At 45.1% G+C, this 16,984-nt stretch overlaps 1 protein-coding gene across 1 annotated transcript in view; it reads left to right on the top strand.

Moving 5' to 3' along the window:
• Positions 1-9,794: 9,794 nt before the first annotated feature.
• Positions 9,795-16,984, top strand: part of LOC124716782 (speckle-type POZ protein-like) — a 33,566-nt gene continuing 26,376 nt past the window's right edge. Inside the window, exon 1 of the mRNA XM_047243329.1 lies at positions 9,795-9,923. Within this exon, the coding sequence (XP_047099285.1) occupies positions 9,795-9,923 (129 nt within the window). The remainder of the gene's footprint in view (positions 9,924-16,984) is intronic.

Here is a 16,984-nt window from a genome sequence, read left to right as displayed (position 1 = left end):
CTCGTAGGTGCAGTATGTGTAATTTTGTTGGCTTTACAACGACAGCTCGAGGCTATAAGGGCAGTTGCCATGCTGGCCTGGACCATTTCCCTTTTCGAGATCGTTGTGTCAAGTCTCGCACAGGTGAGCGGCCTGTTAGTCGTAATTAAAGTGTAGAAATTTTTTTGTGCCGCAAGTATAGAAACCTGTAGAACTTCTGCAAGATTCTGGAACACATGAAATTTCTACGAGACTTGAACTGCGAAATTTCAGCACATGTTCGTGGACTTCCACAACCGATTTTCCGAACTTAGTGTATTCTTGGTCGAGGTCGTGTATCAGTCCATCACTGCACTGGTCCAATAAACATTTTAATTACCGAACAGTACCCAGGCTGTATTCACGACGCCTCTTCATTTTTCCAAGTACAATTCTGCCTGCAGTTTAGTTAACTCGTAGGAAGTAACAGGTCAGTAACAGGGTAATGCCGGAAGTGTGTGGGTGTTGCATAGGTACAGACGAAACTAACAGGCTATAAAAATCGGACAAGCACTTAGTTAAACCTCTTTACACGAAGACAGTAGATAAAGTACACTCTAGGACAAAAAAATAATAACGGACCACGAAGGAATTATCCGAATGGGACGGAAATCGGTAAGTATGATGCACATGTATAGGCAAACAGGTGATTACAATTTCATTAAAAAACTGAATGATTTACTCAGGAGAAAGAACTTCACAAACTGATCAAGTCAATAACGCGTTGGTCCATTTCTGGCCCTCATACAAACGGTTATTCGGCTTGGCATTGATTGATAAAGATGGTGGATGTCCTCCTGAGGGCTACTGTACCAAATTCTGTCCAATCGGCGAATTAGATCGTCAAAATCCGTCCACTCTTGGTAATTATAGAAAAGACTGTTTGATTGATTAAGACAATGAAGGAACACGCATTTCTTGAAATAGTCTCAGTCGCAAAATATGTTTTATTTACAGGAAATAAAGCGTTTCATCCTACTGGGACATCATCCGGTTGGCTTAAAAATTAATGTGGAAAAACCAACATTCATTTTCCACGTCAATTTTTATACCAGTCTGATGATGTCCCCAAAGGATGAAATGCGTCATTTCCTGTAAATGAAAAAGATCTTGCAAGCGAGGCTGTCTTATTTCAAGGAATTCAATTTGTTGTTGTTGTGGTCTTCAGAGACTGGTTTGATGCAGCTGTCCATGCTACTCTATCCTGTGCAAGCTGCTTCATCTCCCAGTACCTACTGCAACCTACATCCTTCTGAATCTGCTTAGTGTATTCATCTCTTGGTCTCCCTCTACGATTTTTACTCTCCGCGCTGCCCTACAATACTAAATTGGTGATCCCTTGATGCCTCAGAATATGTCCTACCAATCGATCCCTTCCAAATTCATAACCTGTTGATATACCAGGCGCTCAGTATGGAATGGAACCAGTCTTGAACAAGACGCATTTTTTTTTTTTAAGAATATAATCCATGCAAGGGGCTACACGATCCAGTGACATTAATGTGACCTTCCCCTATGTTCGACATCAACATGCAGGAACCGCTAATGGACGGCTGATGCCAGAACAGTGCAGGGCAGTGCAATCGTTGTCATAATGTAGAAAAGAAGCGATTTATCTGACGTCCAGAACGACACGATTATTGGCTTTCAGGCCAAGGGTGGAATCGTCTCCGAAACTCCTAAGTTTGTAAACTGTTCGTCTGGCACCATGGTTAAAATATACCGTGCAAGGCTGCCAACATGAGTAACGTAGAAGTAAATATCCTCGGAGTAGTGAAGCAACTTAAATCACTTAATAAAAGCAAGTCTTCTGATCCAGTCTGTATACCTATTAGGTACCTTTCGGAGTAAGCTGATGCATTAGCTGCATACTTAACAATCATATACAACCGTTCGCTCGATGAGAGATCCGTACCCAAAGACTGGAAAGTTGCACAGGTCACACCAATATTCAAGAAAGGTAGTAGAAGTAATCCACTAAATTACAGGCCCATGTCGTTAACTTCGATATGCAGCAGGATTTTAGAACATATATTGTGTTCGAACATTATGAATTACCTCGAAGAAAACGGTCTGTTGACACACAGTCAACATGGCTTTAGAAAACATCGTTCCTGTGAAACATAACTAGCTCTTTATTCACATGAAGTGTTGAGGGCTATTGACAAGGGATTTCAGATCGATTCCATATTTCTGGATTTGCGGAAGGCTTTTGACACTGTACCACCCAAGCGACTCGTAGTGAAATTGCGTGCTTATGGAATATCGTCTCAGTTACGTGACTGGATTTGCGATTTCCTGTCAGAGAGGTCACAGTTCGTCGTAACTGACGGAAAGTCATCTAGTAAAACAGAAGTGATTTCTGGCGTTCCCCAAGGTAGTGTTATAGGCCCTTTGCTGTTCCTTATCTATATAAGCGATTTGGGAGACAATCTGAGCAGACGTCTTCGGTTGTTTGCAGATGACGCTGTCGTTTATCGACTAATAAAGTCACCAGAAGACCAAAATAAACTGAAAAACGATTTACAAAGGATATCTGAATGGTGCAAAGAGTGGCAGTTGACCCTAAATAACGAAAAGTGTGAGGTCATCCACATGAGTGCTAAAAGGAACTCGTTAAACTTCGGTTACACGATAAATCAGTCTAATCTAAAAGCCGTAAATTCAACTACATACCCAGGTATTACGATTACGAACAACTTAAATTGGAAGGAACACACAGAAAATGTTGTGGGGAAGGCTAACCAAAGACTGCGTTTTATTAACAGTACACTTAGAAAATGTAACAGATCTACTAAGGAGACTGCCTACACTATACTTGTCCGTCCTCTTTTAGAATACTGCTGCGCGGTGTGGGATCCTTACCAGATAGAGCTCACGGAGTACATCGAAAAAGTTCAAAGAAAGGCAGCAGGTTTTGTATTATCCCGAAATATGGGAGACAGTGTCACATAAATAATACAGGATTTGGGCTAGACATCATTAAAAGAAAGGCGTTTCTCGTTGCGACGGAATCTTCTCACGAAATTCCAATCACCAACTTTCTCCTCCGAATGCGAAAATATTTTGTTGACACCGACCTACATATGGAGGAACGATAACCAAGATAAAATGAGGGAAATCAGAGCTCGTACGGAAAGATATAGGTGTTCATTCTTTCCGAGAGCTATACGAGATTGGAATAGATGAACCCTCTGCCCGGAACTTAAATGTGATTTGCAGAGTATCCATGTAGATGTAGATGTAGAAGGCAAAATGGCGCAATCCGAAACTGGCGCCGAGGCAATTGTCGTGCACCATGGACCATAGATGACAGGAGTCAATGACAGCTGTGGAGATGTGAAGGACGAATAGACTTGCAATGTTTGAGCAACCGGCCACCCAGATGAAGCAAGGAGCTACCATCAGCGTCTCCTCAACGACTGTTCAGCGAACATTGTTGCACATGTACTCTGCCGCTGGCGTCTGGTTCATGCACCGTTATTGACTGCTATTCATCGCCAACGAAGACTGGAGTCTGCATGCCAGTACCACGTCGAGAAGTCCACTGAGTGGTGACAGGTGGCATTTTCAGAAGAATCACGTTTTATGCCGCATCAGACACATGGCCATTGGCGTGTACGGTGTGAAACGTCTGAAAGCAAACACCCTTCATGCATTATGGTCTGGGGAATGCTTCCGTTACATTCCCTGGTTAATCTCATCATTCTGGAAGGCGCATTGGATCAACACAAGTACACATCTGTCCTTGGGGACCATGTCCACCCCTACTTACAGTTTGTTTTTCCACAGCAGGATGGCATCTACCAGCAGGACGTCCGCCCCGACAGCTGAATGGTCAGCGTGATGGACTGCCGTCCTAAGTGGCCTGGGTTCAATTGCTGGGTGGATCGGGGATTTTCTCCACTCAGAGATGGGTGTTGTGTTGTCTTCATCATCATTTCGTCCCCATCCGGCGCGCATCTCACCCAATGTGGCATTGAATGTAATAAGACCTGCACCAAGGCAGCCGGACCTGCCCCGTGAGGGTCCTCCCGGGCAATAATGCCAAACGCTCATTTCATTTCCATTACCAGCAGGACAATGCAGCGTGTCACATAGCCTGCAGTGTATGCGCGTGATCTGAAGTGCACCAGAATGCGATTACCATCAGACTCCTCAGATTTAAACTCAATCGTCAATCCGTGGGACCATCTCGATCAGTCAGTTTGCGCCATCGGTCCTCAACCAGGAAACATAGCACAGCTGATCACGGCACTTGGGTCACCATGGCTCCACATCCCAGTCAGCACCTTCCAAAACCTCACTGACTCTCTTCCTGTGCACGTCACAGTGGTCCGCATTGCAAAAGGTGGTAATTAAGGCTTCTGGCAGGTGGTCAGATGAATGTGACTGGACAGTGGAATATATTTACATGTAAGAGCAGTGTGACAGACTGCCAATCAGAATCTTTCTCAGTAGTGTCAGAGTGGCGCAACAATCGCTGGAAAAGGTGTCCTTGTCAGAGATCAAAAGGTTCCCAGGATGTGAGGGAATGACGTGGAATTGTGTGAGCTGCCAGCGGGGTACTGAGCGACGTTCCCTACCTCTGCCGAGTGATCAGACATTAACTCGGCAGATGCTCTTCTCAGACATTCCAATTATAACTGTGAGTTATTTCAGCTGGTAACATCTAGGACTACAATAATTGGATATGTGATAGTCTCGGAGGTAAAGATAGCTGCCATTTGTGACTCTGCATTGAGGAAGGAGACCACTAATACCTAGAAAAACTGAGACAGTAGTGTAGTACTTCGTGGGAGGATAATTTTGATTGCTCAGAGAATTGTGGTTATGGCTCGGAGCATACAATGCTAGAAAAAGAAATGCAGCATCCTCAAGGACTGTGCTGGCACCATGGCACCATGTGCACACTGAGGGGTTGTAGAGTTAGTGATTCACTTGTCCTGGTCATCAGCGATCAGATGTCGTTCTGGAGGCCTGTATCTGCACCATCTGTTTTGACTCTATAGGCAGTGACTACTATAAGTTAGAGATGAACAGTGCGTGCTCCATTCATCCTAGGGCATAACGATGCCCTGCTGATCAGTATGTACCACTACTGAACAAGTTCAGCCATTGGAAAACGGTAGCATTGTGGGTCTGTAGGAAGCTGGAAGGACGTATTGACAGGTTGCTGCACATGTTGGGCACATTGTATCTGTGGCACGTCGCTGCTTTCAACAAAAGCGTGTGGAACGTTCCCACACTTGTAAAGCAGGTTGTGGTCGTCCATGTAGTACAGGCACACATCAAGATCAACATATTGTGCAAGCAGCTACGGCCAACCAAACAAGATTTGGGCGGGGGAGAGGAGAAATCAGAGCATAAAGTGCAACTTCTGTGTCATCATGGACCATTGGGAACTGTAAGCTTGCAGCAACATTAAGATGTCCACCCCCTCAGCTGAGAGGTCAACACATCTGATTGAAATGCAGTAGACTCAAGTTCGATTCCCAGCAGTGTCAGATACTCTCTCAATTCAGGGACTGGGTGTTTTTTTATCCTCAACATCATTTCGTCATCACTAACATGCAAGTCGCCCAATGATGTGTCAGCAACTTGGCATCCGAACTTCCCCAGGTGGGGACTTCCAGCCACCAGTGCTATAAGATTATTTCATTTCGTTTCTGCCTTTCGATCATGTTTTCCTCCGACCAGGTTACTACTGACGCCACAAAAGCACGTAGTATAGCTACTCTGGCGTTGTGGAAGAGTTAACTGGAGAGCAGAATGGCACTGTGTTTAGTGATGAGAGTGGGCTCTGTCTGTATTGAATAACAGACATACACATGTATGGGGTAGACCTGGTCACTGTCCTAATCTGGAGAGCATTCGCCCATGACACGCAAGTCTCACGCTAAGCTTCAAAGTGTGTAGGGGAGGGGGGAGTAGGGGCATCAGTTATAACTCGCAGTCACATTTGGTGTTTCTACAGAGTAAACTAACCATTGCGCGCCATATTGAGCAGGTGCTACTGAGAATCCTTCGACAGGAAGGTGATGAGCCCCCCAGAGGGACGCTGGACGCCCACATACGGCCGCTACGACGCAACGCACTACTTGCGGCATACAACAGCTCTGACCACCAAATCCCTCGCCAGCCGAACACATATGAGACAAGCTGAAGCTGCAACTTACTCGTTCTCAAGAGCCTGCAAGAACCGTTGCTGAACTACAACGAAAGGTAAAAGGTGCTGCGGACATTTTAGCGCAAGATGCTATTCAGCATCCTTATGGTCGCTTCCGCGCAAGAATATACGCCTGCGTTGACACCAGAGGAGATTACACTCTTCGCTGACGAGACAATTTGGGTACCCTTCAGTCTGATATGGGTGCTTCATTTCGTCTGAATTTATCATACACTCTTAAAACAATGATCTGTCACTTTTCACTTGCCAATAAAATGGCTTTGTCCTTGAGGATGTTCCATTTCTTTCCGCTAGTGTATATCTTTGCTCAGAATGAGTGGAACATTGAATTACTGGAATTTCCTAGAATGTCGTTACTAACTGCATAAATTCAACTCCTTCGCAAACTTTCCTGTCAAAAACATAACAGTGAACACTTACTGAGAAAGTATGGTGTTTGGCAAAATCACCTCACCGAACTCAGTGTCAAGGAAATGTAAAGTGGATCGTACTTTCTCTGTCCATCTGTGGGCAGAAAGAACAGTAGATGATCACATTATTGATTGCTTTATGTTCTTGTTACTTAAGTGAATCTTGTTTATTACCAAAACTATCATTTTAATACACATTATTACACTCCTGGAAATGGAAAAAAGAACACATTGACACCGGTGTGTCAGACCCACCATACTTGCTCCGGACACTGCGAGAGGGCTGTACAAGCAATGATCACACGCACGGCACAGCGGACACATCAGGAACCGCGGTGTTGGCCGTCGAATGGCGCTAGCTGCGCAGCATTTGTGCACCGCCGCCGTCAGTGTCAGCCAGTTTGCCGTGGCATACGGAGCTCCATCGCAATCTTTAACACTGGTAGCATGCCGCGACAGCGTGGACGTGAACCGTATGTGCAGTTGACGGACTTTGAGCGAGGGCGTATAGTGGGCATGCGGGAGGCCGGGTGGACGTACCGCCGAATTGCTCAACACGTGGGGCGTGAGGTCTCCACAGTACATCGATGTTGTCGCCAGTGGTCGGCGGAAGGTGCACGTGCCCGTCGACCTGGGACCGGACCGCAGCGACGCACGGATGCACGCCAAGACCGTAGGATCCTACTCAGTGCCGTAGGGGACCGCACCGCCACTTCCCAGCAAATTAGGGACACTGTTGCTCCTGGGGTATCGGCGAGGACCATTCGCAACGGTCTCCATGAAGCTGGGCTACGGTCCCGCACACCGTTAGGCCGTCTTCCGCTCACGCCCCAACATCGTGCAGCCCGCCTCCAGTGGTGTCGCGACAGGCGTGAATGAATGGAGACGTGTCGTCTTCAGCGATGAGAGTCGCTTCTGCCTTGGTGCCAATGATGGTCGTATGCGTGTTTGGCGCCGTGCAGGTGAGCGCCACAATCAGGACTGCATACGACCAAGGCACACAGGGCCAACACCCGGCATCATGGTGTGGGGAGCGATCTCCTACACTGGCCGTACACCACTGGTGATCGTCGAGGGGACACTGAATAGTGCACGGTACATCCAAACCGTCATAGAACCCATCGTTCTACCATTCCTAGACCGGCAAGGGAACTTGCTGTTCCAACAGGACAATGCACGTCCGCATGTATCCCGTGCCACCCAACGTGCTCTAGAAGGTGTACGTCAACTTCCCTGGCCAGCAAGATCTCCGGATCTGTCCCCCATTGAGCATGTTTGGGACTGGATGAAGCGTCGTCTCACGCGGTCTGCACGTCCAGCACGAACGCTGGTCCAACTGAGGCGCCAGGTGGAAATGGCACGGCAAGCCGTTCCACAGGACTACATCCAGCATCTCTACGATCGTCTCCATGGGAGAATAGCAGCCTGCATTGCTGCGAAAGGTGGATATACACTGTACTAGTGCCGACATTGTGCATGCTCTGTTGCCTGTGTTATGTGCCTGTGGTTCTGTCAGTGTGATCATGTGATGTATCTGACCCCAGGAATGTGTCAATAAAGTTTCCCCTTCCTGGGACAATGAATTCACGGTGTTCTTATTTCAATTTCCAGGAGCGTATTTGCAGCCTTTTTCTGGAATAGATGATAATTACTGACTTCAGTAGACAACACTTACTATATCTTGTTTGGATGTCAATTGAATCCAACTTAAAGTTGAGAGTCACCTTTCAGCATTTTTATGGTAAGGGTCGTATTCAGTACCCAGATGAATGTGCAGTAGTAGCGTAACATAGCAGATGTCCATGTCGAGTCCAGCCAGATGTGAATGCTGGAGGTATGACATCTGTCATAGAGGGTGAAAGTTACGGTGGTTGCTACGCAGCATGTTGCCGAGGGTGGAGAGTTTTTGTGTGGTGTGCAGTTTTATAACTTTTGGGCTAGTTGGCTCTCAAAGGAGTCAGATGTACATAGCGGGGCTTTCCTTTCCACTTTCCAATAATTTTTTAGGTACGGATCTGGAATCGTTATGTTACTGAATCTACTCTAGTACAATACTACAGCACAAAATAAAATGAACAGGTGTCACGACTGTAGTAAAAAGTTTTGTAATAATGAATCGCTTGGTAATGACAGCAAAATCAAAGTAGGAACAACTATTTTGGAACTGCTCTGCAACAAAGAATCGCAACATTAACGAAAACAAGCGGAAATATTAGAAATGAACGAACCTAATACCTAACAAGAAATATGCACTGCAAAATAATACCGCCACTGGTGTTTCTGAAGGTGTTCCTGCACACGTCGCGTTGCTGTGATGTGTAGTTCTCCGGTACTTTGAATTAACTCGGCTCTATACTCAATCTCCGTATAGTCGTAAATTCCTGACGAATAACGCAATTTCTGACTGTGAGTGTCACCGTATGGTGTCGAGTTTCTTAAACCGACATCCTGATGACTTCTGCGTGTTTTCCATTAAACTGTTATCAATTTATAACGATTTGTTCCTCACGTCAGCATTTAACAAAACGTATCTTAATAATTTGTATGTGACCTATAGTAACGTGACACTGAATTCTTCAGCGCAACGTCCTCTGTAATAGGATATACCAAGCACATCTGTAACTTGATTGGTGTCCACATTATGTGTATATACTGTAAAGACAATAGCCAGGCCACCATCTTCCTCGGCTGGAGCGAGCTGAGGCAGGCAAATACCATAAACGTTTTCTCAAACCTGTGTGTGCGCGTATCACTGTCGTCTAGTTCGTTTCTAGCTACGTCACATATTACAAGTATGAGTAGCATAAGTGGCTCCGTACCCCTAATTAATAACTGCATATCGCCCTGGGGGGGCCTTGCCTGACCCCTATAAATAGGACACTCAAAACCACTTGCTCAGGGTATTTCGTGCTTGATGCACACCTACAATGCTAATGGTCTGTTTCGCATACGGTATATTTCTTACAAAATGGTAACAAATACACTTCTTTTTGCAGGGGTCATACGATTTCAGAGTGCAGGTGAGCGATGGCTGTGTACGTGAGCTAGCGATAACAAACTTTGTGACGACCACGGCTACATTTACGTGGAATATCCACCAGCTGAGGAGGTGGCCAAAAGGTACATTCGAAGCATCGTCGCCAGTGTTCGTGCACCCCAGTGCGAGCAGATGGAGCATGCAACTGTCCAAAGACCACCACGAGGCCTTCTACCTGGGTTTCATACTGATCTCTTCTGAGAAGGGAGTACCTGTGAGGGCCACCATCAAGACCAAGGCCAAATGCAAAGTTGGTCAAATATCAGAGGTACGCCAACATCTATGACTCACTCTTTTGTTGAGAGTAGGTTATTTTGATGATCAATCACTCAGTACACATATGTATAGGCTAAATGAAGGTAAAAACACCATGCATTCCGTTAATTGGCTCTAATGTTGTATAGAGAAGTGCAAAGTGTATAATTTTGAATAAGTTATGCCATAACATTTCCCTTATGGATTCCTTAAATGGCTTATATTTAGTACTTTTAGAAGAGTATTGACGCAAACTTGAAATTCTCTCACATTTACGACACCCAACATACCATATATTAGTAAAAATAAAAATAAATAAATAAAAACCTAATTGTAACCAATAATAGAAGTTTTCTTAAAGACATAACCGCCATTTGACTGTAGAACAGTCGTCCTTTCAAAAGGCTTTATGCGACTGTGGCTCCCCACCGAGGTAAAATCATTAATAACGGAAGTGATACATTCCACAGTTATGGAAACAATGCAAAATTCAAGTTCTGCGCAGCAATCTTCGCACAAGGCATACAGCCCTAAGTTTTTTACAGTTCCATTATCACATGTTTCATGATACCACGTTTTATGTTGTGTGCACTGGGTCCAATCCTTCTCGCTCCTTTTGTTGTAGAAGTAGCCACCCCTGTTGAGTCTTGTACCACAAAGAAGCACAGGCGAGGATGTTTTTTGGGGAGCCAGTATCCTCTTTCTAGAACACAAATGCACATGTTGATTAATCATCATCATCATCATCTTGGGCAGTTTCCAGCCTCTGGCTGGGATTGTATGGAACATAGGCCTCTCCATCATCTTCTGTCTTGCCACCATCTCTCCGTCTTCACCTTGATCCAGTATTCTCCTTTTTCCTGGACGCATTCCTCTACTCATTTCATCCATCTGTCTCTCTATCTCCCTCTTGGTCTCTTTCCTTCCAGTTTCATCTCGTGTATCCTCCTGGGTATCTTCTCCTCCATTCTCTTAACGTGTCCACACCAACTCAGCCTCGATTTCTCTATTTCCTCCTGTCATGGTTCCACCTTCTTTAACTCTCTGATCCTCTCATTTCTTAACCTGTATCTTTGTCACTCCAATACTATTTCTGAAGAATTTCATCTCACTAGTTTGTCCTTTTCTCTCTTCCTTTCATAAACCAGGCTGCTGGTGCATATGTCGGGATCGGGACATAGTATGACCGTTATGTAGCCTTTTTACTGATTTGGGGTACATACTTGCTTCATATCAGGATTATGGATTAATCCATGTAGATTAATACCGTTCTTTATTTACATGACCTAGAAACCTGTAGTTAACCTGAATAGAATCCATGTGTTGTGGTACAAGGTCATCAGTAGTAGTCCCACTATAGTGACTAATCTGGTTTTTATGTACTGTCATGGCCTGTGAAGAACTAAAGCCACTGACAGATGCCAAACTGGATGAGTGAGTGGGGCCCTCCAGTCAGTGGCCAGAATACTCGCTGTCTAGTGGGCGTTGGCGGCACATTGCTTGCAGGAGTGTCTCTGGCCTCTCTCATGAAAGGCGCGCTTGATCCAGCGCCTTCTAATCGATCCTCGTGCTTCATCTTTGCTGACCGGTGTGCCAGTGACAGCTTACGCCAGCACCACCACAGTCACGGCAGTACAGATGCTTATTACAGGGCTTGGATTGTGCTTTGATTGAGGTTTTCTTGCCAGTATTTGCACGACCCGATGTTGATGCTGCTGATGAACAGATTACGACCAAGTTTCCTAGTTGGCGTCTTCCCTTCATTCTTTTTTGGCCAGTCTTGAAGAGTTCTTCATGGGATGTTAAATGACCTTGCACTCTCTGAAACAGTAATTCCAAATCTAACTGCTTCAGTGGCCTTCCGCAGATCCTCAGTAGACCACTTTGCACAATGATTTTGGCAGGGCTTACCAATGTCGTCACCTAGACGAGAAAAATGCAGAAATGGTGTTAGTACCTGCAGATATCTTATTAAAATTTTTGTGAAACGTACTGCAAAACATTTTAATATTTAAAAAGCTACTTATACGCTTTAATACATGAAAGAATTATTTTAATCATATAGTAAACGAAACATTAAATGAGAATGACGTTAGAAATTTATGTGTACCTCCTTTAACGCACAGAAAATATTCAGTGTCAATAGAAAGCAAGCTTATAGCACGTAACCTCACTCTGACGGCTACCCAAAACACACTGAAGTTGCTGTTGCTGCAATAACGCTAAAAGCATGAAGTGGAAACTTCCTCCCCCCCCTCTGTTATTCGTTACTTACTCGGTGCTGCCACCATCGGAATATTTCCAAACTGGCCATTAAATTGCACATGACGTTAAAACCTGCACCGCATTATTACCTTCACTTACGTTATTTATATTGCACAAGTGGCCTTATGATGGCCGGCCGGGGTGGTCGAGCGGCTCTAGGCTGCTACGGACGCACGTTCGAATCCTGCCTCGGGCACGGATGTGTGTGATTTCCTTAGGTTAGTTAGGTTTAAGTACTTCTAAGTTCTAGAGGACTGATGACCTCAGATGTTGAGTCCCATAGTGCTCAGAGCCATTTGACCTTGTAATGTGAGGTGGAGGGTGTCGTATAACAAATGTGAGTAGGGTGTAACAATAATTATGTTTATTTATCTGGATGTAAATTAGTAACGATTTTCTCAGAAACAGTTTGACTGGGCGTGGGAAAGATTCGATATTTGAGCTTGTAGTGGGAGGGTCAACTATTTTATGTGAGTACATAATGGGGCTGTGTAGAGATCAGTGGCGCGTGAGGTAGCCGCACGGTCTGAGGCATCTTGCCACAGTTCGTGCGGCTCCTTCTGCCGGAGGTTCGAGTCCTCCCTCGGGCATGGGTTTGTATGTTGTCCTTAGCGTAAGTTAGATTAGGTTAGATTTAAGTGTAAGCCTAGGGACCGATGACCACAGCAGTATGGTCCCATAGAAACTTCTCACAAATTTTCAAAAAAAAAAAAAAAAAAAATAAAAGAGATCAGTGGCTGCTGGTACAGTGGTGCAACAATGTGTTGATATCCAGATGGCCTGATGCTGATCGCGTTGCTACTGATTAACAGCTGGTGGCACTTATCTCTGCAGATCTGTGCACCCAGGGCTTAACGTGTGTAGCTCCCTGCTTCCTGTCTGGTCGTTCTCCAGATAAACCACCGACTGTCGCTCAGTGCTGCTCTATCGCCCTGCCAAAGTGGCCTTTCACTGTGTCCTGATGTTCACACGGTGTCTTGTGCATGTTTTAATTAGACTGTAGAGGCGTTGTTCAAGTTATATTTGATGGCTGAGTTCAGATAGTGGAAATACAAGTAAATGTTCAAGGGCTCAAACACTGGACTAAACGAAAAAACCATCTGAAATGTAGTGGAAACAGAGGATGTCGCAAAATGGCAACAATCGTCAGGATGAGAACAGCTGTCAGATTCAGTCTGGAGCCCTGTGCAAAAGAAAATGACATGTCTCCAGAATGCAACGTCAAAGTGAAGAGGAGCATGCAAGATACAGACTCAGGAAACCCAAAAGCGAATGTGAATGAAAATCAGTCAGCTCCAGACTCAGAATCAGAATACAGGACGGTTGTAATTAAACTTTCGCTACTTGAGAGGGCCTCCACGAAAAACGACTGATCGTACGACAGTGGAACTTTGTGGAAATATTTGTAAGGACTTGCCGAAAATAAATATAGAATAAAGCATAGAAAGAAACCCATTTTAATTTCCACTTGAGAGGGTAACATTTGAAACTTCCTGACAGATTAAAACTGTGTGCCGGACCGAGACTCGAACTCAGAACTACTTAAACCTAACTAAACTAAGGACATCACACACATCCTTGCCCGAATCAGGATTCGAACTTGCGACCGTAGCGGTTGCGCTGTTCCAGGCTGAAGCGCCTAGAACGGCTCGGTCACAGCGGCCGGCCAGCGAGGTGCATGGAAGTAACGTATAACGACAGTTGATTCTGCATAATTACTCTATTAGCAGCCGAAACGAAGTGGCTTTCGTGTGGGAACCGCAGACATTTGATGACAAGGCGACAAGTCAACCGAATCCTCCACCGGGAAACACATCTGGTGTGTCATACACGGCATTAGTGACAGTACGTGTGTCATATGTTAGGAATCTCTTAACCGACGCACCTAATGTGTAAGACTGAAAGAGAGTGAGATCTGCTTCCTTGCCCGATGTAGGTGTACGTATGAACGTGAATGTGATCACTCCCAAGGAAACGATGAAAAGATAATAGTTTGCAACATAAGCTGCAACAAATGAATGCAACAGTTTCGCAGTCACACATTCCCTGTGCTCTGTCAAAATATATGTTTTTGGCGTTTTTGAAGTTGTGATACGTTTTGGAAGCCTTAACTCTTGCATTCCTTTGTCGTAACATAATTCAAACCCGTTTCTTTGTTGTTTTCCTTTCGTCGAGACGTCTGTGTGGTATCTCGCCTGCTCTTACTATTCATCACATTTACTTGCGACAGTAACGTAATCTTACCACATGACTCAGATTCTACAACCAATGCATAGTATGACAACTGTCAAGACCACAGGAGGAGAAGAAACATTCTCCTTTAAAAGGTCCCGAGTTTGAGTCTCGGTCCGGCACACAGTTTTAATCTGCCAGGAAGTTTCATATCGGCGCACACTCCACTGCAGAGTGAATATCTCATTCTCGAAACATCCCCCAGGCTGTGGCTAAGCCATGTCTCCACAATATCCTTTTCTTCAGGAGTGCTAGTTCTGCAAGGTTCGCAGCAGAGCTTCTGTAAAGTTTGGAAGGTGGGAGACGAGATACTGGCAAAAGTAAAGCTGTGAGTACCCGGCGTGAGTCGTGCTTCGGTAGCTCAGATGGTAGAGCACTTGTCCGTTAAAGGCAAAGGTCCCGAGTTCGAGTCTCGGTCGGGCACACAGTTTTAATCTGCCAGGAAGTTTCATATCAGCGCACACTCCGCTGCAGAGTGAAAACTCTTTCAGAAAAACATTCCGTTTAATAAGCACAAAAAATATCTCAATCTCTTTGTGAAACTTGGTACATAAATGACCAGTAGTCCCTGAGAACCAAATTAATCATTACAGTTTGCGTAAAAGCGCGCATATTTTCTCTCCTTAATAGCAGCGCTCACGCTATCTACATCTGCATTTACATCCATACTCCGCAAGCCACCTGACGGTGTGTGGCGCAGGGTACCTTGAGTACCTCTATCGGTTCTCCCTTCTATTCCAGTCTCGTATTGTTCGTGGAAAGAAAGATTGTCGGTATGCCTCTGTGTGGGCTCTAATATCTCTGATTTTATCCTCATGGTCTCTTCGCGAGATATACGTGGGAGGGAACAATATACTGCTTGACTCCTCGGTGATGATATGTTCTCGAAACTTCAACAAAAGCCCGTACCGAGCTACTGAGCGTCTCTCTTGCAGAGTCTTCCACTGGAATTTATCTATCAGCTCCGTAACGCTTTCGCGTTTACTAAATGATCCTGTAACGAAGCGCGCTGCTCTCCGTTGCATCTTCTCTATCTCTTCTATCAACCCTATCTGGTACGGGTCCCACACCGTTGAGCAGTATTCAAGCAGTGGGCGAACAAGTGTACTGTAACCTACTTCCTTTGTTTTCGGACTGCATTTCCTTAGGATTCTTCCAATGAATCTCAGTCTGGCGTCTGCTTTACCGACGATTAATTTTATATGGTCATTCCATTTTAAATCACTCCTAATTCCTACTCCTAAATAATTTATGGAATTAACTGCTTCCAGTTGTTGACCTGCTATATTGTAGCTAAATGATAAAGGATATTTCTTTCTATGTATTCGCAGCACATTACACTTGTCTACATTGAGATTCAATTGCCATTCCCTGCACCATGCGTCAATTCGCTGCAGATCCTCCTGCATTTTAGTACACTTTTCCATTGTTACAACTTCTCGATATACTACAGCATCATCTGCAAAAAGCCTCAGTGAAAAAAAATGCCTCTGAGCACTATGGGACTCAACTGCTGTGGTCATCAGTCCCCTAGAACTTAGAACTACTTAAACCTAGCTAACCTAAGGACATCACAGACACCCATGCCCGAGGCAGGATTCGAACCTGCGATCGTAGCAGCAGCGCGGCTCCGGACTGGAGCGCCTAGAACCGCACGGCCACCGCGGCCGGCAAGCCTCAGTGAACTTCCGATGTTATCCACAACGTCATTTATATATATTGTGAATAGCAATGGTCCTACGACACTCCTCTACAGCACACCTGAAATCACTCTTACTTCGGAAGACTTCTCTCCATTGAGAATGACATGCTGCGTTCTGTTATCTAGGAACTCTTCAATTCAATCACTCAATTGGTCTGATAGTCCATATGCTCTTACTTTGTTCATTAAACGACTGTGGGCAACTGTATCGAACGCCTTGCGGAAGTCAAGAAACACGGCATCTACCTATGAACCCGGGTCTATGGCCCTCTGAGTCTCGTGGACGAATAGCGCGAGCTGGGTTTCACACGACCGTCTTTTTCGAAACCCATGCTGATTCCTACAGAGTAGATTTCTAGTCTCCAGAACAGTCATTATACTCGAACATAATACGTGTTCCAAAATTCTGCAACTGATAGACGTTAGAGATATAGGTCTATAGTTCTGCACATCTGTTCGACGTCCCTTCTTGAAAACGGGGATGACCTGTGCCCTGTTCCAATCTTTTGGGACGCTACGCTCTTCTAGAGACCTACGGTACATCGCTGCAAGAAGGGGGGGGGGGGGGGCAGTTCCTTCTCGTACTCTGTGTAAAATCGAACTGGTATCCCATCAGGCCCAGCGGCCTTTCCTCTTATGAGCGATTCTAATTGTTTTTCTATCACTCTGTCATCAGTTTCGATATCTACCACTTCGTCATTTGTGCGACAATCTAGAGAAGGAACTACAGTGCAGTCTTCCTCTTTGAAACAGCTTTAGAAAAAGACATTTAGTATTTCGGCTTTTAGTCTCTCAAATACAAAGCCTGCAGAAAAACCTATCGAGAAGCACTTAAGACATTTAAGGCACAGAAGTATGCAGAACAGATAACTCAA

Source organism: Schistocerca piceifrons, chromosome 9, assembly GCF_021461385.2.
Source record: "Schistocerca piceifrons isolate TAMUIC-IGC-003096 chromosome 9, iqSchPice1.1, whole genome shotgun sequence".
Taxonomy (NCBI): domain Eukaryota; kingdom Metazoa; phylum Arthropoda; class Insecta; order Orthoptera; family Acrididae; genus Schistocerca; species Schistocerca piceifrons.
This window is presented reverse-complemented; position numbering and strand designations above follow the sequence as displayed.